Source organism: Rhinolophus sinicus, linkage group LG11 (assembly GCF_036562045.2).
Source record: "Rhinolophus sinicus isolate RSC01 linkage group LG11, ASM3656204v1, whole genome shotgun sequence".
In the NCBI taxonomy this organism is placed as follows: domain Eukaryota; kingdom Metazoa; phylum Chordata; class Mammalia; order Chiroptera; family Rhinolophidae; genus Rhinolophus; species Rhinolophus sinicus.
Genome location: NC_133760.1, coordinates 72,987,572 through 73,013,522, shown reverse-complemented (window position 1 = coordinate 73,013,522; position 25,951 = coordinate 72,987,572). Strand labels below are relative to the sequence as shown.

Below are 25,951 nucleotides of genomic sequence, written 5' to 3'. Positions count from 1 at the left end.
GAGGGTTTAATTGTGACAGAGCTTCAGGTACAACATAACAGCTAGCCAGCACATCCAGTCAGGACGTCACTGTTTTTTTCTACAGTGCCGCAGGAGAAAATGAGGCATCAAACCCTAGGCTCACCACACATGCAGCATGAAAGAAACTCTTGAGAACCTGCATAGACATCCACATCTGATGTATGGAGAAACATGGACCAGGCTTAAACAAGCAAGCTTGACACAAACTCAAGAATTAGATTATTTGGAAATCTGATTTTAAAACACAGTAATATCAACAGGACTAGTTTAAAAATTCCTGAGCACAGAAATTCTTCATTTTTTTTACCTTTGTTAATTTTCATTACTTGGAAATGCACAATACAAAAGAAAACACTCCAACACGTGGGCACACAACTTTGTTCCCTACATAATGGGCTCACTGGGCATTGTTCCTTCAACAAAGTTCAAGGCACTAACCAAAGTTCAAGCTACTCACTTTAAATTATTAACATCTTATATCCTCTCAAGCATAAAATAAGTGAAAGTGAAATAAATTCTCTAGCTATTTATAATCTTAAAAAATATTATTGACAGGTCTTTTTCTTGAGAGAAGTAATAATAAATAGGAGGTGACTACGTGTAAACAGCAGAAATAACAGGGAAACAGACTGTCTGATGTCAAATCTCTTAATTTGGTTATTAGGACGGTCTTATTTTTAATTTTATTTTCCAAAATAAATACAAGTTGTTTCCCCCTTGTGACTACAGTCGATCCAAGTCTGAGGTTCTGGCACAAAATACTGTGACCTGGCCATAAAGGAAAACACATTTATTGGCTCCTTGCAGGGAACAGCTCGGAGCACAAAGCCCATTCTATGTAAAAGCTGAGTTCTGCAAAATTTGGCAGCTAATAAACTTTAATGGCACTTTTCACTCACACTGCCATTAATACAAAAGCCATTAAAAAACAAAACAAAACAAAACAAAAAAGAAACCTGACAAATTTTTTTCAAAGGGACTACTTTTCACATTTTCCTTTTCAACAGCCCTTGCTCTATCCTGGTGACTTAATGCAGAAGATTTCCACATACAAAAGAGTGATGTATGCCCTCAACTGAAATGGTGATATGCACCCATCTAGTACCACTGTGATACTGAGAAAATGTTTGTAGATGGCTCCTTAACAGAATAGAAGAAAGTATCTTAACAAGGATGAATTCCTCTCAGTTACCTCAAGTTTCTTAGAATTATATTAGAATCAAAACATTTCCATTCAAATACCTTAAATTAATCCATTTCGAACTTGTTTTAATTTAAGAGATTTATCAAATATTGGTAGGACTTAAACACCATACAAACCATTTTTAAAATCCACAGATAGTAAACTCATTTCTAAAAAAACCTTTTAATTAAAATAATACAACCCAAAGCTGAGGTGAGGGGATCAAGAATTAATTATACGATTTACTATCTATTGCTTGAATGTCAAAGAGATACATGTATTTCTAAGAAACAGAAAAAAAATAAAAAGACCACCTCTTTACAAATAAAACACAGAAATGGAGTCCCTAGAAAAAAATAATTTTTCACTCCTCTAAATATACAAAATTTCTAGGGCACGGAGGGAAAATATGATTCTCAAAGATGACAAGAGCACTCTTAGTTTAATAGGAAATGTAGTTTTGAAGAAAATTCTTACTTTCATATTTAATTGGTTAGACTCTGCCCTGACTTTTCAACTTTTTTTTTTTTTTTTAATTGGGGAAGGGGAACAGGACTTTATTGGGGAACAGTGTGTACTTCCAGGACTTTTTTCCAAGTCAAGCTGTTGTCCTTTCAGTCTTAGTTGTGGAGGGTGCAGCTCAGCTCCAGGTCCAGTTGCCATTGCTAGTTGCAGGGGGCGCAGCCCACCATCCCTTGTGGGAGTGAACTGGCAACCTTGTGGTTGGGAGGATGCACTCCAACCAACTGAGCCATCCAGGAGTTCAGCGGCATCTCAGCTCAAGGTGCTGTGTTCAATCTTAGTTGCAGGGGACGGAGCCCACCATCCCTTGTGGGACTCCAGGAATTGAACTGGCAATCTTGTGGTTGAGAGCCCAATGGCCCATGTGGGAATCAAACCGGCAGCCTTTGGAGTTAGGAGCATGGAGCTCTAACCGCCTGAGCCACCAGGCTGGCCCCGACTTTTCAACTTTTAATAGAGAAATAAATAACCATAAAGATTCTCTTCTAACTGAGAGTTGTCATACCCTGGAAGCATACTCCTGGGGCAACGCTTCAGAGGGCTTTTCACAAGGATTCAGATGTGTGGTGGTGCCAAAGCACCGTTTACATATAAACTGGAGTATGCAGAGTACCCACTAGTCTGCAATTCCCACTCAGCATTCACAACGGTGTCACCGTACAGTGTCACAACGGTAGCAGATTCACCCTCAAATCTTCAGTAACGGTGTCAGTACTGTAAAAAACTTCAATTTTCTTACACAGCTGCTGAAATGTTTCTCAGAAACAAATAGTACAAAATAATCTCCCTCTCTTCTTAAGAGCTCTTTGATTTTCAAAAGTTGAAGACTCACTGGGGGAAATCTGTCACCAATGCAAATGTCCAGGCCTTCTGCCCCTCCTTCCTCTGCCTTCCTTCTACTCTGATTTAGCAGATCTGGCCTAGGGCCCCATCATGCACATTTTTAAGACTGTGACTCCTTCTGGAGACAATCCGAGGACTACAGGTTGAAAAGCATCACCTTCCTGAAACAGAATCACTCTGCGATGCTTAAATGGGGAAATCTCACCTGCCACCAGGAAAACGGCCAGCAATCCAGACACGCAAAGGTGTTGGACCTCAGGGTGATATATTAGGTTGGTGCAAAAGTAATGGTGGTTTTTGCAATTATTGTTAACCTTTTAAACCGCCATTACTTTTGCACCAACCTAATAAACGCACCCATTTTCACCAATGAAGTGAACAAACATTAACTAAGTAATAATGTCCAATGCAAGCAAGGGTGACGTGCAAGTGGTAAACCGAACATGACTGCTACAGTCTTAAGATTGAGAAACTCTCATCCTCATCCATTCTAACATACCTATATAAAAGTTGTTCCAGTGGTTTCAATTACTAAAATGAAAAAACAACAAAGAGCTAAACAGTTGTTTTCATGTAGCTAAACATCAAACTGTGAGTGTTTCTAGACTGGGGTAAACACACAGCAACCCTTCAAATAACTTCTTAAAGTGGAAGGTAGTGTAGCTTGTTGCAAAATATTATTACACCTTATGGCTTGGAACTATGCTTTAGACACAAAAAATAAAATGTTGCTTTTCAGAAGTATTGGGACTATACACTGTTATCACATAGCATAAACATTCCAATTAATAACCGCGTGCCTAAATTACTCCAAAGTATCTCATTTATAAGGCTGAACTGGATATTGTTTCATACTGTGCTTATAGTCCATTTTGAACTCACCATAATTTCCTGCTCATATGTCCAAACACCACAAGCCAGTTCTACACAGAAAATGACAAGTAAACTTCCAAAGTACTGTAGAAAAACAGAAAATCAATGCTGTTAGAATACAATCAAAGTAAAGTATGGTCATCAGAGACAAGCTAAATCTTATTCAGCATTGTTTATCCAAAGGACAAGAAAACAGGCACAAACCCGGGAAGCTCCGTCAGGAGTAGATGGAGAAATTTCAGCAGCTTTAGAGACATCTGCAGACAACATTCAACACTCACCTAAGTGGGTCATTTGAATACCATGTTCCCCCGAAAATAAGACCAGCCGGACAATCAGCTCTAACGCATCTTTTGAAGCAAAAATTAATATAAGACCCAGTATTACATTATATTATATTATATTATATTATATTATATTATATTATATTATATTAAAGACTCGGTCTTATAGTAAAATAAGACCGGGTTTTATATTAATTTTTGCTCCAAAAGACGCATTAAAGCTGATTATCCAGCTAGGTCTTGTTTTCAGGAAAACACAGTAGTACTCTGTCTATCAAGTAATTTCATAATTAATTCACTCAAGAACCCTGTGAAATGTACAGGACTACGTCATTTTACAAATGAGGAAACAATACAAAAAGTAGATAATGTGACATGCTCAGGAAGGCACATAGTAAATTGTGAAGGACCAGAGCATTGCAGCCTTGTTCTTTATGCTATAACTTGCCACCTCTCCGGTTCTGGAGATAACTTTACAGAAGTGAGTAGTAAATGTGTGAGAAAGAATGGGCTCTCTGGAAGTTCTCTTTACTAATTCCAACAGATAGAAAGTAATGTCACTGCTGTCAGGAATCTTCCACTCCATCTATGGCGAAGTCAGGATGGAGGGGCCCAGGAGGGACGATTATTGATTATTCCCCTTCACTGGAATGCAGTTCCACTGAGCGTAAGGACTTGACTGTGTTGCTCATCACAAAGCAAAATAGGTGCTCAATAAATAAGTGTTACATGAAAGGAATAATAAAAACAAAGCCGAGTGACATGATAGTAAGGGGTTGGGAACATCCTTGGACCGGGTGATCAGGAAAGGCCTCTTGATGACGGGATTTTTAAGAGGCGTCAGTAACCACAAGGAGAAGGTGATGCTGTGAAGATCTGTGGGAAAGCAATCCGGGAAGAGGAAATATCAAGAGCAAGGCCACCTTTCAGGGTGAGGTAGTCAGTTAAGAACTCAGTTAACTGGAGCACAGAGGGGATACTGGGATGCAAGTAGATGACATTGACAGGTGCAAAGAGCCACATCCCCGTGTGCTGTTTTGTGAAATCTGACCCATAGAAAAGTAAGGGTGTGATCAGAGCAGCTAAGCAGAAGATTGGTGAACTAGGATGGTAACAGGAAAATGGGAAGAAAATAGACTGATTTAGGATTGTGAGCCATCAAGACTTGAATGTTGAGTTTCTCTGCTCATACTTTTTGCCAAGCAAAGGGTAGGGGGAAATAAAAGATACAGAAACTCTGGTTTTCTACTGCCACGGTGTATCCCTTATGGTTTAAAGATAGAAATCACTACTCTTAGTTTTAATTTGCTTCTTTCATATTAAAAAATAAAGAATAATCACTGTGTCATCTCTTAGACAATAATGTGGCTTAAATATAATAATTGGTTCAAAAGATAAAGTAGTATTTTCTTAAGGGGGGGTCCCACCATACAAGCACTTGTATTTTCAGCATCTGTAGTACTCACAGTCAGGTACAATACACTCAGGCCATTTCCAAGTGTTGCCTTACTTAAAGATTTTAGCCTTAAAGTGATTATTACAGGAAATTTTGTGAAGACAGTTCTCCAAGTCAGTTTTTCTCCATACTTTCTTTAATGCTTTACCTAAGAGACTGCTAGACTCGAACAATACTGTATTTTCACCTTACATTACAAAGAGACCAACTGTTCAATAACTGTATGTTAGATCAATTTTCTTATCTTCGATAAGACCCTAGGAAAGAGTGAGACTCCAGAGAAAAATTACACTATAGGATACAGTAGTTCCCCCTTACCCATGGTTTCATTTCCTGCGGCTTTAGTTACTGGTGATCAACCATGGTCTGGAAATAGTAAATGGAAAATTCCAGAAATAAACAAGTCATATGTTTTAAACCACGGGCCCTTCTGAGTAACGAGATGGAATCTCGAGCTGCCCCGCTCCCTCTTCCCCAGGACCTGAATCATCCCTTTGTCCAGGGTCTCCACGCTCTGTATCTTCCATGACCATTAGTCATTTAGTAGCCGTCTCAGTTATCAGATCGATTCTTGCAGTATCGCAGTGCTTGTGTTCCAGTAACCTTTATTTTACTTAATAATGGCCCCTAAACTTAAGAGTAGTGATGCTGGCAATTCTACGGATATGCCACAAAGAAGCCATATAGAGCTTCCTTTAGAGAAAAGGTGAAAGTTCTCAACTTAGTTATTGTTAATCTCTTTCTGTGCCTGATTTATAAATTAAACTTTATCACAGGTATGTATGTATAGGAAAAAGCATAGTAGGTTCGATACTGTCTGCAGTTTCAGGAATCCACTGGGGGTCTTGGGACATATCCCCCACGAATAGTGGGAACTACTCTAGTTTACATTTCTCAGATTCCTAACCTAAATTCTTTACACTGGGCTAGTAAAACATAAGTTAAGCATCTCCAGGGTTGCATATATAAAGCATATATATTTAAAACAATCTCTCATTACAAATTCAAAACTGAGATCATCAATCGTGGGAGGGAGACGGTAAGGTCCCTATGAGTTGGGAACTCTTTGACCCCTGGGAAAAACTCTAAAACGATTGTAACTTTCTGATTTCCAGTGTTCTCATTTGATGGAAGTTTTCTCATATAAAACAATTCCCCTGTTTTTATTCCATTTACACTCAGGGGCACAGATTTGACCTTGAGAATGAAAATACAAGCTCATCAATATTATAAAACTTTCTTGGAACAAATTAAAATTAAAATTTAATTCAAATAAAATATTTATTTTTTACAAATGACACTGCCCCTTCATGGTCAGCTATCTGCTTTGTTGTCATTGCATTAGACCCAAACATCCAAATCTTCTCATTCCCAGGAAAATTTTAAATGTTAAACCCATTCTTAATATAATATACATAGATCAACCTTTTACAACTACATTTTCTTTTTCTGTGAGCTCTGAGTCCTTGATAAAGTCATGCTTATATTGATTATTGCACAAAGAATCACTCTGCCACTATTTGGTTTAAAGGCTGGATCTGAGTGAGGCACCAATAAAACACAGTGTTAATCCATAGTTTCAATGGAACAAAATTAGCAAAGAATTAAGTGACAGCTCCCGCTGAGCTTTGTTATGGTCAGAAGTGTACACACATAGCACATTTCACCACAGATCCATCTGTTGTCCTCGACAGTATTGAGAGCGTGTACCTTGCAACGGCGTTGCCACGTGCCTCTCATGCTTCTTACTTTCCTAGTACACGTGGTTTGACAAGATGATCTGTGCCGATCTAGTTTGTAGAGCAACTCTCTCCACTCTTCTCCTTGAGTGCTATCCTACTACCGTGTTTCCCCAAAAATAAGACCTAGCCGGACAATTAGCTCTAATGCAGCTTTTGGAGCAAAAATTAATATAAGACCCAGTGTTATATTATATTATATTGTATTACATATTATATTATGTTATGTTATATTATATATTATATTTTGTATTGTATTATACCGGGTCTTATAGTAAAATAAGATGGGGTCTTATATTAATTTTTGCTCCAAAAGATGCATTAGAGCTGATTGTCCGGCTAGGTCTTATTTTCGGGGAAACACGGTAAAAGGCAGGGAAATAGCTCTGAATGCGGAGCCATAAACTGAAGTTCAAACCCAGCTCTGCAGCACACTGTGACCCTTTGGCAAAAGCATAAACTGCCTGGCATCAGTGTGTTCATCTACATAACGAAGATAAAAATAAAGCCTCTTCACTGTTAACATAAGGTTGACTGGAGACATGGGAAATAGTTTGAACAACTGTAAATGCACCAAGCCTTATCCAAATGCTACTCTGAACTCGTTTGTGAGATACAATCCAACGCTGACTTGTCCTTTTCGCCTGGATGTAAGCTTCATTCCCTGCACTTTCTTCCTTGTCAGTGTTTTCCTGTGTTTTATCTCTTGTTCTTTACCATTTGACTTTTTTTCCTTCTGTCTGTGTATCAGGGTTTCCCTGTCTGCTGTACATCAATCCTCGGAGGCTTCGGCTTTTAAACCAGTGGCTGCCTCACCCGCAATCACATTTAACTGCCAGCCCATCGGTTCTGACTAGCAGGGATCTTGTTCTTAAACATTATTGCATCCCCAGTGCCCAAGTCACACAGCAGGTGGTCGATAAATGTCGGTGGAAATAGTGATCAGCTCACCAACTAAAAACAAAACAATTTCAGATTTCCCTGAGTTTCCCTGAACCCTGAGTTTCTTATTATCATTTGACTCCCTTTGATTTCTGCTTACACGTTTCTGTTTTAAATATTGCCTCTCTGTTTTATGATGTGTCTTTTTTGTGGACTATACTATGATAATTTAGTGTGTCTTTAAACATTTAAGACAATTTACATAGCTAAAGAAAAGGAACAGACTCTCCCCATCTTTCCTGAGTTACTATCAACTACACATTTTAAACAAATGAAGACTGGAAAAAGCGTGTGTTTATACAAGGAAATTAGTATGTAATTATTTGCATTACAAGCTATTTTATTTGCTTCAAAATTGTTCAATACAGAGTTCCTTAAAATAGCTAAATTCTTATGCTGTACTTAAACTAAAATGTGCATTCTATAAATAAGTTTTATCCCTACACACATGTTCATGAAAAAAATTCATCAAACAAAGCAAGCTGATCATAGGACACATCCTCAAAATGACGCAATTAGTGATTTTTTTTTCACCAAATCTCTCAAGCTGAGAATAATTACCTTTAGTTAAAAAAAAATAAAATGGGTTAGACAACAGAAGATTAGATCAAACAGTGTAGGTGAAATTGCTCTGTTGACTATTTTTTTTAACTATACAAATAGAAGAACATGGGGTCTGAAATAAAATAGACCTGGCTTCAGATTCTGGCTGTTACATACCCATTGGATGACCTTGAACAAACCTCTAAGCCTCAGTTTCCTTATTTGCAAAATGAGGATGTTAAAATTACCTTGCAGTATTGTGCAAAGGAGTCATCAGGTAGTGTGGTCTCATAGTAAGCACTACCCACAAGGTAGCCATTTGTAACCATATCAGAGTATCTGTTAGAATACAGCCTCCATGAGGACAAGAGGTATCATTATGTTTTAAATACTTAATATACTGCCTGGCATAGAGCATGTACTTAGTGTGTATTCCTTGAGTAGATGTAACTCTGATTGGAGGATGATGGTGAGTAAAACTATTTACCTCCTCCTAATTCTATCAGTCACAACCACTAAAGGATATCTAATCCAACAAGCAAAATCCCTGTCCAGTGCTAATATAGATGGTATTTTTATAAACATCTTTATTTGGAAACTAAAGCAGGAAGGGTGTGGAGGGTGGGGAATCTAATTTCTTTTTTAAAAATACTGAAATCAATTCATCTGTTATTTTAAACTAAGGTTAACCACAGAATAGCAAGAACGGCATAGGTTACCAGTCCCTGTGTCCACTTTGAGGAGGAAGGGAGGGGCATGAAATCCCACCTTCCTGTAGAAGCCCCTGGTGACTTATAGGTAGATGTATCCCCCAATAGAAATAAATGGAATTTATTCCCCCTATTAAATGTTTCATCTCATTATATGTGTACAGACAAAATAATAAAATTTCAAGGAGGTCTTTTCTTAAAGAAACATTTATTTATAAAAATGACCTGGTTCCCTGACACCCCCAGGATTCTCCCTTAAATAAAGCAGACTAAACACATACCTTTATCCCTTCTCCTTCTTGAAATTTCACTAAAACATCAATAATGGGATATTTTAAAATGTATAAAACCCATAGATAAAAGAAAAGGAAAAAGACACAACAGCAAGTATATTTTGGAAGATGTAAAAAAGATAAAAAGAGTGGCAAATCTTTCAGCAGTTCTTCAAATGTTTAACCAGTAGCAGGGCAAGTTGAGAACAACTTGATTGACATTACAAAGACCCCAAAATGTTCAGGTATTGGCAGCCCCAGATACTTCTGAAAGTGGATGAAGGTAGGTCTAAAAAAAGGATGACTTGTTGAAAACCTGTTTAGGAAGAAGTTAGAACTCTCAGGTCCCTTGTCCATTCTATGTAGCTAGGGGACTACTCACTCCCACCAATATAGAAGTTGAGGGGCGCGTGGTTATTCTGTGGAAACAGTAAAACAGAGTGTCAGGACTGGAGGACAGTAGGTACAGTAGAGGATAAAGTACAGTACTGGAAACAGAATTGAAGTTCACATTTACATACCTTTTCCACAAAGATTTAAAGCTCAAATCAAACCAAAACAACACTGGATACAATACTGGAAGCTAGAGGATAGTGGAAGAGATTCTTCAAATTTCTAAGGAAAAAATGATTTCTAACCTTTAATTCTACAGCCAGCAATATTGATATGTGAGGGTACACATATAAAGCCATTTTTAAGCATACAGGCTTTTAAAAAAATCTATCTCCTATATTTGCTTTTTCAGTAAACTTGGAAGATGTCTCCCTAAAATGAGACTAAAGAAAGGAGGACAATGACTTGGATTCCAGGAAACAAGGAATCTAAACCAAGAGGGAAGCAGAGGAAATCCCAGAATGGTAGTAGAGGAAATGCCCATAATGGAAACAGCTTCAGCAGGTCTAGAACATTCTGAGAGCGAGAGTTCTTAAAAATGTCATGGATGGAATACCCAAAATATTTGAAAATATAAAGAGAAAACCTACACTAGGGTTTGGGATATTTAGAGTTGAATTACACAGAAACACATAGAAAACAAAGAGTTGTTAATTCCAAGAAAAACAAAGCATTATTCCAGAAAGAAAAAGTAAACCCAGTACTTTACCTGGCCCAGCTGTGAATAGCATTTACATAATCATGATTGTATAAACACTGACCTAACCAAAATTATGATATGTCCGTGTTGAGGTGAGATAGAACACATGCATGGGCAGGGCAGGGGGGCAGGAGGGCAGGAAAGGGTGCCAGTTCTTCATCTTCCATAAGAAGTCCACACGTACCACTCAAAATCAAGAACTAAAAGAATGAGAAGAGTTACATAAATGTGTGATTTAGAGATATAGAAGTAAATTCCAAGGGAATTGGCTAAAAGGAAAATCGAGTCACTTTCTCTTAGGAGATGAAATGGTAGGGGTGAAGACTATATTTTTTCATAATAAACAATAATAAGCCTTTTAGAATGAAATTAACTCTGTAAATTATGTGTATGAGGCACCCTGATAAAAGTAAAAACAAAATTAAAACAAACGACAGCCTTTTTGAAGCCTTCACACAAAGAGAAAACAGTTGGTAGCTGAAAGGTTTTTATATATTTGACATAGAAAAACTCATTTGGAAATGGCTGAAAATTGTTAAGTAGCCCAGTTATACTACATGGTTATTGGGAATAAAGAGGGTGGGAGCATTGGACATTTTATGCTCAGGTACCATCATCCTTCTGCTAACTGTTCCCTCAGTAGCACAAAATAGGAGTGCTCTAACAAAGTAAAAGTGTGTACTTAAATGTAACTTAGAGACCCCACCCTGAGGTCTCTTTCACTAGCCTCTGTTTGGAAACTTGGATCTCTCCTACAATACTGCACATTAAAACCACACATACAGTTTGCTCATATCAGTGTGAGATGGATTATTTTTTGGGATACTTCGTTTCAGTCACAAAATTATGAAGCTAAGTATTCTGTGTTATTGGCAATTTCATTCAATGAGGGAGGCCTGGATTTAGTTTCTTTGCAGAAGAGTGAGATATGTGTATATATAACTAAGTATTATAACTATATAAAATTAAAAGTCTATAAAAAGATGTAAAAAAAATCAAGTATACATATATATATATATATATATATATATGTGCATATGCAAATGTGTATATGTAGGTGAATACATAAACAGGTATGAATGCGCAAATCATTTATTGTGCCAGAGATTAACATACAATTTACTCCTCAAAAGATTACAAAAATATCATAACTTCTATTTTTTAAAAAAGAGAACGTGGAGCTAGGCTCATTCATCCATGATGGAAAGACAATAGAACACTAAGTTTTTCAGAGCACAAGCTCTGAAGCCAAGTATCCTAGAGTCAGATCCCAGCTCTACCACTTCATAGTCGGACAAACCACTAACCTTTCTCAGAATAATAGTGCCGACCTCATAGTATAGCTGGGAGAATTTAATGAGTGAACACATGAAAAGCACATATAGTAGTGGATGACACATAGTATGTATTACATTAGGGAAGTTGTTGGTGGTGTTAGCAATACTTTACAACACATCACCTGTAGACCCCCGACTTCTGGGCACACATGCGTGTAAGCACATGGTCACACATGTACACACAAAACTTTTCTTGTCTTTGAACTAAGGAAGAATGACTTAAACCCCCTAAAATCCCATATTTGACCTTTTACAATAGAAAAGAAAGACAGACAGAGAGACTACCAATAATATCAAAAGTTTAAGGATGGCCAAAAAAATTCTTTCCTATTTTCTTTTACCTAATATGGCTAGTTAAAGGCACAAATGCTGCTTTAATTGTTATGTCAAGATCCTTGACAAATTATAACAACAATTCCATCTTCTTTTTATATTTTTAACTTACATTAAGTCAGTCAGATCAACTTCTTTTAAAGTTGATTATAAAATTAATTTTTGTTCTTATTCATATTTTACAATTTGTATAATGAAGTATAGTGCCATGTAGCCAATGAGTATTTAATAGTTCATTAAATTGAAATCTAATAAAAGTACTTATAAATGAAACTGATTTATTTTCTTTTTACATATTTACTTCTTTACTGTTAATAATGGATATTAATAAAATTTCTAAGAAAGTAATAATATTTTCTTTTATATAAAATATTCCAAATAGTCTCTACTTTGGGGAAAATAGATTATTTTTAGATTTTCATTTCTAACTTTTATCAATGTAATGAAAACAAAAAAAAACCAATCAATTTATTGAGTGCTTATATTATGGAGAATATTCAACTCAATAAACAGTTGAGAAATATAGGAAAAGATACTTTTGATTATTAAGAGCTTTTCTATAGAAAATACATTCTAATAATATAAAACTTATGCTCATTATGTCCAGCTTTCTAGAAAAAATACTATGAGATATATATCATCTAAAGGAAACAAAATACCCTATATCTAATCTACCACAGATAGAAAAAGCAGTTATTTTCCAAACTATTTTTTTATTTAAATACAAAACTAGAAAGGAATTTTTACGTTAAAACAAAATTATAATGTCTTCCTCGAGCACTTTTACATAAGTTTCTCTGTTCAAGCAAGCAGATAATTAATCAAATGCCACAGAAACTCCTCAGTAAAAATACACTTCACTGAGAGAAAAATAAAAATTATAAACACTAAAAAAGTTATTTTAACCTGCTACTCTCTTTATTTATAACTAAAAACTCAGATCATTATTTCATAAGTAACATTTAACCTATTTTGAAATACAAAAGTCAGATTTGCTTATCTTGGAAAATTAATACAACCTGAGATTCACCTCCCCCAAATAAAAACTATTTCAAAATATAACATACATTACTGGACATTTTAATATTTTAAAAACACGGTGCCTTTTGACTCCTATCTACATGCTACATAACCAACACTTTTAATAAACAAAACGTTTGATTAAAGGCCCGCATTCACTAAATGATAAATGATAAACTCCAGTCTCCCCCCTGTCAAATACTAAACTCTGCAAGCTTTCAGTGCTAAGTATGTCTATGTCAGTTATTTATTTTTCCTTTCCCGGTGATTGGAGGTTTAAAAATATTATATTACTTATAGTTAGTAAATAAAAGAATTCCAGTGCCAAATATTTGTACAAGATAATGGAACAGCTGACATTCTGTTAAGAATCCACTGGAACTAAACCACTAACAGTCCAAGAGCACTTGCTGCTTAAAACACACCCCCACATAAAGCCTGTTTCAGCCTCGTCTTGAAATGGTGCCATAGCAGACTTGGTACTTTCTGGAGGCCATTTATTCACCATGTTCTATGTCTACCCACAAATGTTTCAAAGGAAAGGCGACACTAAATATTCTTTCTTTTAAGAATCACAAATGGAATGAGTTCAGTCTAATTTAGAAAAAGCTAGAACTATAAACCAGTTTTCAAAGAAACCAAGTCTTGTAACTCCAGAGCCCATTAGAAATTCAAGCTAAAGTAAGCAAGTATTGGTACGCTGTGGTCCTTTGTTCATGCTTCTATTTGAATAAATAAAGAAAAGTATTTCCAATAATGTATCATAATTTACTCCCCTTTTCAATTTTATGTACAGTAGTACTTGCTGAGCTAACTTCTGTATCAAAGATGTCAGGGAAATTCAAATTGGTATGTGTTTGCTTCATGTGCTGTTCAAACTTTTCACCAGAGAAATGTGTTATACCAGGATGTGAGGCACTTAGTCAAGGGCTCCGGGTACCCAGAGTCAATGGTCTACATCATGAGAGGTAAAGCATTATGACTGAGGCAACAGAGTAGCTGGGTATTCTAGACAGGTCACAACGTGGACAGTTTCTTTGTAAGCTGGGTCTGCATGCTCAGCCCCACCTCAGAAGATGTACAGGCTGTTATTGGTCTTTAGATAGGCTGTCTCAACCTATTATTGAGTTATTCCTCAGAACGCAAGACAGGGATCCCAGAACCTGGACAGGAAAGTACCAATAGGAAGGAGCCTTAGAACCTGGACAGGAAACTACCAATAGGAAGGAGCCACAGAAATGTCCTAAGAAACACAGCCAAAGTATCACTAGACTCAGTTCTGATCCAGGTCATGCCTCTTACTCCCACCCAGCCAAGGTGGCCAGATCCCTACCAAACACAAGGGACCTTTATGACAACACCTTTTACATGACAACAGGTTAGGAAATAGGCAATTTTAAAAAATAATGTTTTATTAGGTAGAATGGGAACTTTTACTTGACTATCTGCCAACAACTTTTGAATGTATCTATAGCTATAGCTCTATGTCTGTGAAAGTATCTTCTCCTAAATCACATTCTTTTAATTGTTTTGCCTTTTTTGCAGACAAGATATACACTTGAACTTATTTGTATATATGCTCCAGAATAACCACAAACCTATTAGTTAAGAGTATTAAAGGAAAATGTCTCTTTTAAATTGTTCATCTTTTTTTCTTTTCTTGATAAATCAGTTCAAGCAAAAACACTTTCTTCCTGAACCAAAAATTTATTTTCTTCCTTAAAAAGAAAAAAAGTATAAGATCACAACCTGATTAACCATCATGCTTAATGCACAGGGAAAGAAAGCCATGTGTGAATAATGATAAAAGCATTAAATTCTCACTGAAGTTGCCCAAACATCAGCAATTCAGGTTAATTGACAGAAGAAACACGTTGAAATAAATAGGGTGAATTACAGAATGATTTTAAAGAAATACGATTGTTACAAATAGTTGACTATAACAATATTGAAAAGTAGAGACCCTTGAAGACGTGCTTTTACAGACAGATCAATGATGATCCGAAGGGAGTATATGTATCACCTGTAGGTAAATGCTTCTAACATGATAGAAACGTTTGTTCTCAAACAACTGAAGCAGTTCTATAACAATCCTCTGAGACTAGTGAACTGTTTATAGAACTTCTTCCCCCCTTCCGCCCCCCCGAGACTGGAAAGTTGCTGTAGTGTTCCAAAGAACTACTGTTCTAACACTTCCACAAGAGTCCTTAACGCTGGCTTGTCTCCCTAAGGGCATCTTAGCCTGGCACCCAGTGTCTACTTTAGCTTGATAACTATATTTTTGCTATGAAATCTGAACTAAACACATCCAGCTTAACAGAATTTTCTTTATAATGTACATCTGGAAAAAAGTGCTAAAACTAGATAGACTTCCCCACCTGAGTACCTTCATTCATCCACCAGTAAAGGTACAGTGTTAGAATAAAACTATGTGTTCCATTCTCTCTTCTATCATTAAAAAAGTTTCCCTAAATGTGAAGTCATGTTAGCCCAGAGTCCAAGACCAGGTAACTATTTTCTCCCACATAAACGAGCAAAAGGCCAAGAAGCAAGCAACAACAAACACTGCTACTAGGGTTATGTAGCAAAACAGATCACTTCACATCACTCTTCAGCTCACAAAACTTCAAATTGCAGAGTATGTAACTACAATATTAAGACTCTCCATGATTTTGTCATAGGTCACACAGCCAACTCTCAGCCCTGTATACTTGGCACATTTCCACCCATGACTTACACAATGCCCCTCTCCAAACATAACATGAGCAAGTCTTATCAGTTTTTCCCTCCACTAGTATTTCAATCCCTCAAAAGTACCTTGCTCCCCCAGCAAGCATCCTTCTGTAAACCATTGCCCTATCCCTGCCCACCAACCAAATAAAAGAACAGACTAAAGCTCCAGAAAAAGAACTAAACAAGATGGAGACAATCATTCTACCAGACCCAGAGTTCAAAACACTGGTTATAAGGATATTCAATGATCTCAAGGAGAATTTCAACAAAGAGACAACCATAAAAATGGAGATAGAAAACATAAAAAGAAACCAATCAGAAATAAAGACTACAATAACTGAAATGAAGAATACATTAGAGGGAATCAACAGTAGATTAGATGAAGCAGAGGATCTAATCAGCAGTTTAGAAGATAAGGTAGCAGAAAACACCCAAACAGAACAGCAAAAAGAAAACAAAAAATTTAGGATAGTTTAAGATACCTCTGGGACAACATCAAGTGTAACAATACTCACATCATAGGGGTACCAGAAGGAGAAGAGAGAGAGCAAGGAATTGAAAACCTATTTGAAGAAATAATGATGGAAAATTTGCCTAACCTGGCAACAAAAATAGACATACAAGCCCCAGGAGGCACAGAGAGGCCCCAAAAAGATGAACCCCAAGAGGTCCACACCAAGACACATCATAATTAAAATGCCAAAGATTAAAACAAAGAATATTAAAAGCAGCAAGAGAAATGCAGTTGGTTACATACAAGGGAGCTCCCATAAAACTGTCAGCTGATTTCTAAGCAGAAACTTTGCAGCCAGAAGGGATCAGCAGGGAATATTCAAAGTGATGAATAGCAAGGACCTATAACCAAAATTACCATACCCAGAAAAGCTACCATTTAACTGAAGAACAGATGAAGAACTTCCCAGACAAGAAAAAGCTGAAGGAGTACATCAACACCAAACTGGTATTACAAGAAATGTTAGAGGGACTTGTTTAAGATGGAAAAAAAAGTTGAAGAACAAAATGGCAATAACTACATATCTGTCAACAATTACTTTCAATGTAAATGGATTAAATGCTCCAATCAAAAGATAGGGTGGCTGAATGGATAAGAAAACAAGACCATTCCATATACTGCCTACAAGAGACTCACTTCAGATTGAAAGACACACATAGAATGACAGTAAAGTATTGAAAAAAATATTTCATGAAAATGGAAACAAACAAACAAACAAAAGCTGGGTAGCAATACTTATACCAGACAAAATAAATTTTAAACAAAGGCTACTACAAGGGACAAAGAAGGGCCTAGTAATCCCACTTCTGGGTATTTATCAGAATAAACCCAAAATGCTACTTCGAACACCTGAAATTAATATAAAATAATATTGAATGTCAACTATAACTGAAAAATTTTAAATTGGGGAAAAGGTAAGAGGGAATAAGAGGCCCAAATTTCCAGGTATAAAACAAATAAGTCATGGGGATACAGTGATAACATGGTACGGTGTTAGATGGTTGCTAGACTTATGGTGATCACTTCTTTAGGTGTCTAAATGTTGAATAACTTTGATATATACCTGAAAATAATATAATATTGTATGTTAGCTATATTTTAATAAAAAATATTTTTAAAAATAAAGAAAATTCAGAGATAAACACATTTTTAAATAATTAAAATGTATTGCTTCACAGGAATACTTAAAGATACAACTACAGAGTTTATACATTTTAACTAAAATTTAAATGTGTTTGTCATCGGAGTTGAAAAGATTAATCTTAATCTGAGCACATAATCAGGGCCTGTTAACACACTTTATCTAAAAAAGGGGAAAGATATATGGATGACAATTCTGAAAATGTAAGTTTTTTTAGATTTATGAAATTTCATGAAAAAAGCCTAACTAAAGTTATTCATAAGGAATTATTTAGTCATCCACTTCATTCGACGCTGTATATGAAGTCAATATTAAACATCACATTTCCAAAACACTTATCGCAAAGCTACTTCCCTCACTGGCTTAAACAATTTGTCTCATCTTTTACATGTGATTGTTATATGCCCTATTGTTTTAACTGTACATTTAGGGACACCATTTCCTGAGTCATCTAGACAGGTCTGTGATTTTAAATGAATGCCTACGTTTCATGTTTGCCAAAGGAAGTCAATAGACCAACAGTGGGGAAGCTGATGAAAAAACAAACACACTGCACAACTGCTGAATTCACATCAAGGTAGCATTTGCTGAACCAGTGACCAGCAGTCACAGCGGGAAACAAGACTTTGAACAGCACGTGCTGCAGAGAAATACCTGAATTGAACTCTGCACACACAAAGGCCATGCACCCGATCAATGCATATAGATTTATAGGGCTGATAATTTAACCAGTTATCTCAAATGTGTATATTAAGAAACAGTATATAAACAAAGTTCTAAATGTTTACTATGACAGAGTACACCTAAATTATGCAAGGACAGAAATACAAATACTTGAACTAGTCACACTTCCACCTCTGAAGTAAACAACAAGTCCAATGAGCCCTCAAAACCCTGTCACAAAGAACCAACACTGAAGCCTTGAATTTCACACAATTGTTCTAGGCCCCAGTGTCTGACACAACATTTACTGTTAAAGACATCCGCTCACATGGTTTGCTGGGGCACCATTAGGAGCAATCACCCCAATATCACTTAAGAAACAGAAGTGGTCATGGAGTTCTGTCTTAGGTTCTTGTGCACTCAGTAACGAGACACACACACTGATCCTCTAGACCCAGAAATGCCTAAATTGTCTTCAGTTTCTTCTGCTTGACATTTTTGTGAGTTTAACAACTAAATTTAACAATGATGACTTTTAAAGAATTCTAGTTAACATTCAAAATAGCATGCATGCATTGAACGGATATGTTTGTTATATTGAAAAACGCATAAACCTTGAATCATACTTTATTTCCGGATGTCAAGTAAGATAAACATTACCATCATGTGCAAGTGTCTATCCATAATTCTATTTTAGTGAGGTCGATGGAATTCAGCCGCCGCCCTCCAGTTCAGACTCCATCCATGGCTTCTGAAAACTATGGCGTAACCACACACGGGCTTCTCAGTGCCTGCAGCCCTATACACTACCATTCCATCCCATGCTGGAAACACCCACTGGCTCTCCATAGCCCCAGGCAGAGCATCAGCGTCCCCTACAAAGACCTTGACAATCCGACCGCCTCATGTGCTTCTCCCTGTGCACCCACACGATAGGCACTCTGGATTTCTGAGTTATGCCTACACTTGCCGTGTTCCTTTCCTCCTCAATGCCTTCACACACACTCTCCATGCTGCTCCAAAGCCCCTTCCTTCCCGTCCCTTCTCCACCAGAAAGAAAACATTTGCCATTTCCAGCTCAAATAAAACCTCTCCTGTGAAACCTGCGGGAAGTCTCCAATGGCTCCTTCTTCTGTGTTCCCACAGTAATTTATTTATAACTGTAATATTGTACTGTCCTTGGTTATTTTCTTTGTATTCTCCCCTTTCATCTTTGTACCTCAAGTGTCTATCACAGACTGGGTACTTAATATATGTTTAAGGAGGGAAAAAGGAAAGAAAAGGGGAATGCAAGGGACGAAGAGAGGAAGGAAAGGAAAAACGGTTTCCTCCTTTGACAGGAGGAGAGAACTATGGCAGACTTTTCGAGTTCCTTGTATAATAAAGACGTTAAAAGGTTATATTTTACAAAGTTAAATGACTACTGAATGCCTTGGAATTACAAACGAAACATATCTAAGTCTTACAGAATCATGCCAGTAATTAATTAAACATATTATAATGGTAGTGTGGTGGGGTGACACATGCATGGGCTTTGAGCATGGATTGCATTTGAACGTTACTGATAGAAACTAGCAGCTATGTAACTTCCAGCATCCTCCCTTCCCTCGTCTGTAAATAATGTTAACTTAATGGCTTATGACGGGCTTATAATTATAAATTTTATAACTACTTAAGAGAAGGCCTTCAACAGAGTCTATAGAAAATTAATTACTACTTAAAGATTTTCCAGTTTTGTGTTATGATTTGAAACAGCAACAAAAAAATGAGAACGGTTCATTTATCCATGGCCATTAAAAATTTATTTGATTTCCATTACGAGAATCATTTCAAATTTGGTTCGATCACTATATATGTTAAGGAGGCTTTAAACATGTCTCCGCACAATCAATAGCCATAGGAAAACTCTCTGGAATAATAAAACTGAAATTAAAAACTTTCCCCTTTAAACACAAGGCACTGCTCTTATAAACACGGGCCAGGCGTCCAGCTTAATTTCTGACCAGCGCTTGACCAGTGCGGGCTGGCAGCTGAGCACATATTAGCATCACACTCTGACAACTGATGATCTCCTGATGGTGACTTTCAGCTGTTGTCAATATTATAAACAGATCTGTTCAACCTGTTTACATCCCCCTGAGCTGGCACAGTTTTCCTAATGCCGGTGGTACAGCAAGTTAGAATTGCAATAAGAAATGAATTTCATTTAGTCTGCAACTAAAAGGCCTGAGAAGTACCATCTAAGGCTTAAAACCAGTCTCCATTTAGCTTCAATTTCTGCTTTAAAGAGAGAAGGAATTTCTGCTACTGAAATTACTTTGAAACTCATGGCATAATCAAGTTTTTTTTCCTAGTCATTTTTGGCTTGTTTTTCCAATATAATTAGAATTTAATGATTCCTAATCTCCTCATAGATGTATATAAAAGTTTCTGTCCTATGACAATTTTGCATTTATTAAGAACAAGTCTATTCAGAGTATGGTTGCCGGATTCAGCAGATAAAAATACAGAATGTACATTTCAATTTGAGTTTCAGAAAAACAATGAATAATATTTTAGTACATGTATATCTTAATATTGCATGGGATATATTTACACTAAAATACACTAAAATATTATTCATTGTTTATCTTGAATCCAAATTTAATTGGATGTCCCTTATGTTACTTGGGAACCTTAAATTAGGGTATTTTAACAACTTGCATCTATAATTCAATAGGTGGGTCAAATTTACAACCAAGGTTCACCACAAATACTTTCCTATGGGTGGTCTCAACCGACAGAGTTGTTTTTTGGGGGTTGGGCCTGGGGTGGGAGGGCAGGTTGGTTATAAAGGTATGTTTAGAGGCTCTGTCCCTTTTTCTCGATCAGTCTGAAGAATAACAGACTTTTGACGTCTGCTTGAGCCGCACCATAGCCAAGGTGCCAGCTCCATTTTTAGTAATCACTGCAGAGATGTGGAGGCAGAAAGAAGAAACCATGACAGTCTTTCAAATATTTGCCAAAGATCTACAACCTCCTGTCCCATTTGCATTAGTTTACCTCCTTTAACAAGCCATTCCCCTTGTAGTCGAAACCTAACAGCCAGGCTCCTCCTCTAAAATCTCACTCTATTCACTGGCTTCCAGGCACCATCCTCCATCTGATGTGCTGGCCTCTCCCACTTGCACTGTTCTAATTTCCTCCATTATTCAATTCAATCAAAACATATGAAAGCAATAGGCAAGGTGAAGAGTTAATATTATCAAGTTTTAATAGTCTGGTAGTTTGGGCTCGTTATTAAAAAAGGAAATTCATATTAAGGGAAATTTGCTGGACTTCAAAGGTTGAGAAGCATCTGTTAGGGATGTTAGTAAAGGCCCAGCGAGAATGGGCTTGGCAATCAGAAAAATTTAAGGTCTGCGTCAAAGCTCTACCCCTCATTGCTGAGTGACCTTTGGCATATTACCGAACCTCTCTGAATGTCATCTATAATTATCTATCTTAGATAATTGTTGCCAGGCTTAAAATGAAAGATCATAGGGAAAATACTTTATACAATGTGAGATATATTTATAAGCACTTAGGAAAAGGCAGCAATTACAGAGTAAAATGGTGAGGTTGTTACAAATATTTGTTGGAACTGGACCGCCGTGGTCTGCATACCAGATTTGTCATTTACCATCCATGCAAATTTTGGCAAATCACTCAGCCAATATGTGCCTCATTTCCTCACCTATATTATGGTACTAATACGTAATAGTATTGATCGATCTCCTTAGAATTGTGGAGAGGACAAAATCGAGTAATTCATGTAAAACTCTTCCCATAAAAAAATTCATGTAAACCTCTACAGTGTCTGTAAGCACCTGAGAAATGTTCATTACTTTGATTATTGTCACCATCTTTGTCATTATTATGATTTCAGGAGGCAGTATGTCACATAAGTCTTAATGGGCTGGTAATTTTGAAACAAAAATATTAAGAAGAAATTCCCAGCTAGGGACAGCAAGAATAAGAGCAGGGAAAAACAGAGCAAGAAAAATGTGTTCAAGGGTCAGAAAATACAGTTTGATCAGAGAATAATTAAGTTGGTAAGAGAGCTGAAAATGGAAGGTCTGATTACAGAAGAGCTTGATACAAGAGTTCATTACACAAGCAGGCATCTTTCAAGGTTTTAGAACAGAGTAGTAATAGGATCACCATTGCATTATATTAACTTGACGGCATTGGCTTTGAGTAAACTAGAAGGAAACAGAGGCAAGAAGTTTACTTAGGGGTCTCTGTCTGCATTGTCAGTAAGAAGTCAGGAGAATACTCAGTTGTTTCCATGTCTTGGCCACCATGAATAATGCTGCAATGAAAATAGGGGTGCATATATCTTTATGGATAAATGTTTTCAGATTTTTGGGTAGATACCCAGGAGAGGGATTCCCGGGTCATATGGTAATTCTATTCTTGATTTTTTGAGGAACCTCCATACTGTTTTCCACAGTGGCTATACCAATTTATAATTCCCACCAGCTATGTACGATGGTTACTTTTTCTCCACAACCTCTGCAACACTTGTTATTGCTTGTTGATAACAGCCATTCTAACAGGTATGAGGTGGTATCTTGTCGTGGTTTTGATTTGTAGTTCCCTAATAGATAGTGAAGTTGAGGATCATTTCATACACAGATGATGTATTGTAGCATTATACACTTGAAACCTATATACTTTTATTAACCAATGTCACCCCAATAAATTTAATAATTAAAAAAAAAAAGTCAGGAGAGCCTGAACCTGGGCATTCCAAATATGTAGTAAAGAGGGAACAGGTTCCTGAGACTGTAGAACCAGAACTTACAGGATTTGGCAATTGTTTAGACGAGGAGGCTATGGAAAGGAAGCCAGAGAAGAAACTGCCTGAAAAGCAGATCAGAGGCAGACTGGTTGAATGACGGGTAATTGGGAGTTGAGAGCACAGATCATGCTTAAGCAAGGGAAAAGCTGGGTTGGGTCTAGACAGAGTAAGGTCTAGACACTTGCCATGAGAAGAGAGGAAGCTCAATAGGACTGAGGAATCCTATTGAGCCACCAAAAGCTGCTTTGTGAAAAAGAGTGCATCCATCAAGCAAAGCGGGAATGGGATAAAGCCGGATCAGTCTACAGGGGTCCCCATCCTAAAGGAAGTGCTGACCCCTTGGGGCTGAGCTTGGAGCTCCTCCTCTTTCCTCTGAGCACCCAGTGTAAACCCTCTTAGAGGTCTTATCATAGAGTAATGGAATGCTCTATCAGTCTGTCATACACACTGGTTTCTGGGCAAAAACTAATAGTGCCTATATTCTAAATAAGTATTTGAAGAATGAATGAATGAATGAATGAATGAATGAATGAACAATGTCGCGGCCCTGAGAACCTCAGTCCTCGATGTCACCTTTGCATCATAACACCCTTTCCAGCCTCACACACTAGCCTCTCATGCAAAGTCTCTGACTCATCCTGCCTCAAGTAGAGAGCAAATTACTTTGTTCTTTGTTGACTTGCTTTACTAGCATTCAAGCAGCATCATGGAATGCATAAACGGTTTTCAAAATGTGTTCCTAAAAGCCTTTGGGTTCCATGATTCATGTTATCACACCCCAACCCCACCCCTTAGTCCAGGGACCATCCAGAGTCATACACGGAGTGGGAAGGGAAAAGAATATCTAGCAGTCGTACTCAAATTGGTTAGTTAAATGAAACATCATTGTAAGATTTTGGTTTCAAAAAGGATTCTGGGGTTATTTTTAAGTTTAAAATACCTTACCTATCCTTTAAACTGCAAGCTTCATAGAAAGCCTAAGTTCTTTAGTTTATGTTGAAATTATTGCCCAAATATCTTAAATGGAAAAATACGATTCAAAACCCTTCCAGCATTCTACGTCTTCCTGCATACCCAAGTGGAGAAAAGTAAAGCAGTAGACATGTTCCCCTCTCTGAGTGTGGTTCATTTCCTGCAGCATCTTCTGTTTTCTAATCATGGACCTAAAGATTTATCCTCTCAGAAGCCAAGGAGCACATCAACACAGGTTGTTCCTGTGAAATTCAAAGGTTTAATTCAGTTTCACACTAACATTCTGTTTTAATTGGCTTGGGATGGGAGCCAGTCAAGCACTGGTGAGTGGAAGCTGACTCCTGAGAGCCAATTTATGCTTCTCTTCCCTACTCAGCATTCAGTGATCGCACGCTGGTAGCCTGAAATCCACCATGCTGGGAGTATTTACCCCACAGAAACCTGCAAATTCTACACATCAGGGCTTTATTAGTAGTAGTAGTAGTAGTAGTAGTTCCAGGTGTACAAAACAATATAATAATTAGACATTTATACCCCTCATAAAGTGATAACCCCTCTCCCCCAATCTACTACCCCTCTGACATCGTATATAGGTATTACAGTTCCACTGACTCTATTCCTTATGCTGTACTCCACATCCTGCGAATATCTATATCTATCTATCTATCTATATCTATCTATCTATCTATCTATCTATCTATCTACATAAAACTATAGCTGACATTCATTATTACTCAGCTTCAGCTTCAGGTGTACACTGCAGTGGTCAGGCACCCACACTGTCCATGAAGTGGTCTCCCTAATAAGACAAGTGACCATCAGATACCCCACAAAATCTTTACATTATTGATTATATTCCCCAAACTGACTTCGTATTCCCATGGCAAACTTGTGGTTGCCGATTGTGCTTTCTAATCTCCTCACCTTCTCCCTCATCCCCATCCCTCACCCATCTAGCAACCCTCAGTTTTACATCTGTATCTCTGAGACTGTTTCTGATTAGTTTGCTCATTTATTCTATTCTTTAGATTCCACAAATAAGTGAAATCATATGGTATTGTCACATCAGGGCTTTTTTTCCTGCTCAGAGATCCAGCATATCAGCACACAGTTAAATTTTTATATTCCCTAGAAGGAATTAATACACAACTGACCTTGAGAACTACTGCAAAGAAACACTAAACAAGTTAATTTGGGGAGTGGGAGGGGCATCTAATATGTCTGCAATTACATATTAGCGGCCTCACTAACATACAATATTTTGTCACTCAATGCGCTTCAAAAATTTATGTATAAGCTGTATTTTCAATTGACTCAAATCTGTAATATTAAAAGGGAGTTTGCTAATTTTTTCATTAAAAGTTTAATTGTAATTTTGGAATCATAGGATTTGAGTGCTGAAGGGAATTTAAGAAGCAATCTTCTCCAACTCTTTCCGAGTTAAAACAAGCAATCAAACAAAAAAAAACAGAACACTAAGATCATAGAAACTGACACTCACTTATATACTCTACTTTATGTAAAGGCAGTGCTAGAATTATAATGTCTGCCTGAGACCTGACCATCTGAATTTCCATATGAGTTAAATGGTGGATTTGTTTAATTACAAAAGAGAAAGAAACACAGTTCTATTATGACTTCTCAATTGTAGTCTTGAGGGACCTGTTTGAGTGGTGATAAGGTCCATGACACACACACACACACACACACACACACACACACCAAATAAACAAAAAAAAACGCTCATCCTTCCAAATAAAATTGTCAACACACAGTCTGAGTGAAACAATTAAATAGAGCACCTATTTCCATACCTCGTCATTTCAATAAAGCAAATACTTGTCTCGAAATCATCTCTCAGGGAAAGAATGCTTCGCTTCTCACGGGGTGTTGAACTCTTACCCCAGATTAGAGTATTGCTATCACAGTTCC

General features: G+C 37.1%; 1 protein-coding gene across 8 annotated transcripts in view; it reads right to left on the bottom strand.

The window, feature by feature from the left end:
• TSPAN12 (tetraspanin 12) overlaps positions 1–25,951 on the bottom strand; it is a 93,343-nt gene that overhangs the window by 25,811 nt on the left and 41,581 nt on the right. For 7 of the 8 annotated variants that reach the window (XM_074315668.1, XM_074315667.1, XM_074315674.1 and 4 more), the window contains one exon: positions 3,452–3,526. The exons of the other annotated variant lie outside the window; for it this stretch is intronic. In XM_074315668.1, the coding sequence (XP_074171769.1) occupies positions 3,452–3,526 (75 nt within the window). The remainder of the gene's footprint in view (positions 1–3,451; positions 3,527–25,951) is intronic. 8 annotated transcript variants of the gene reach the window in all.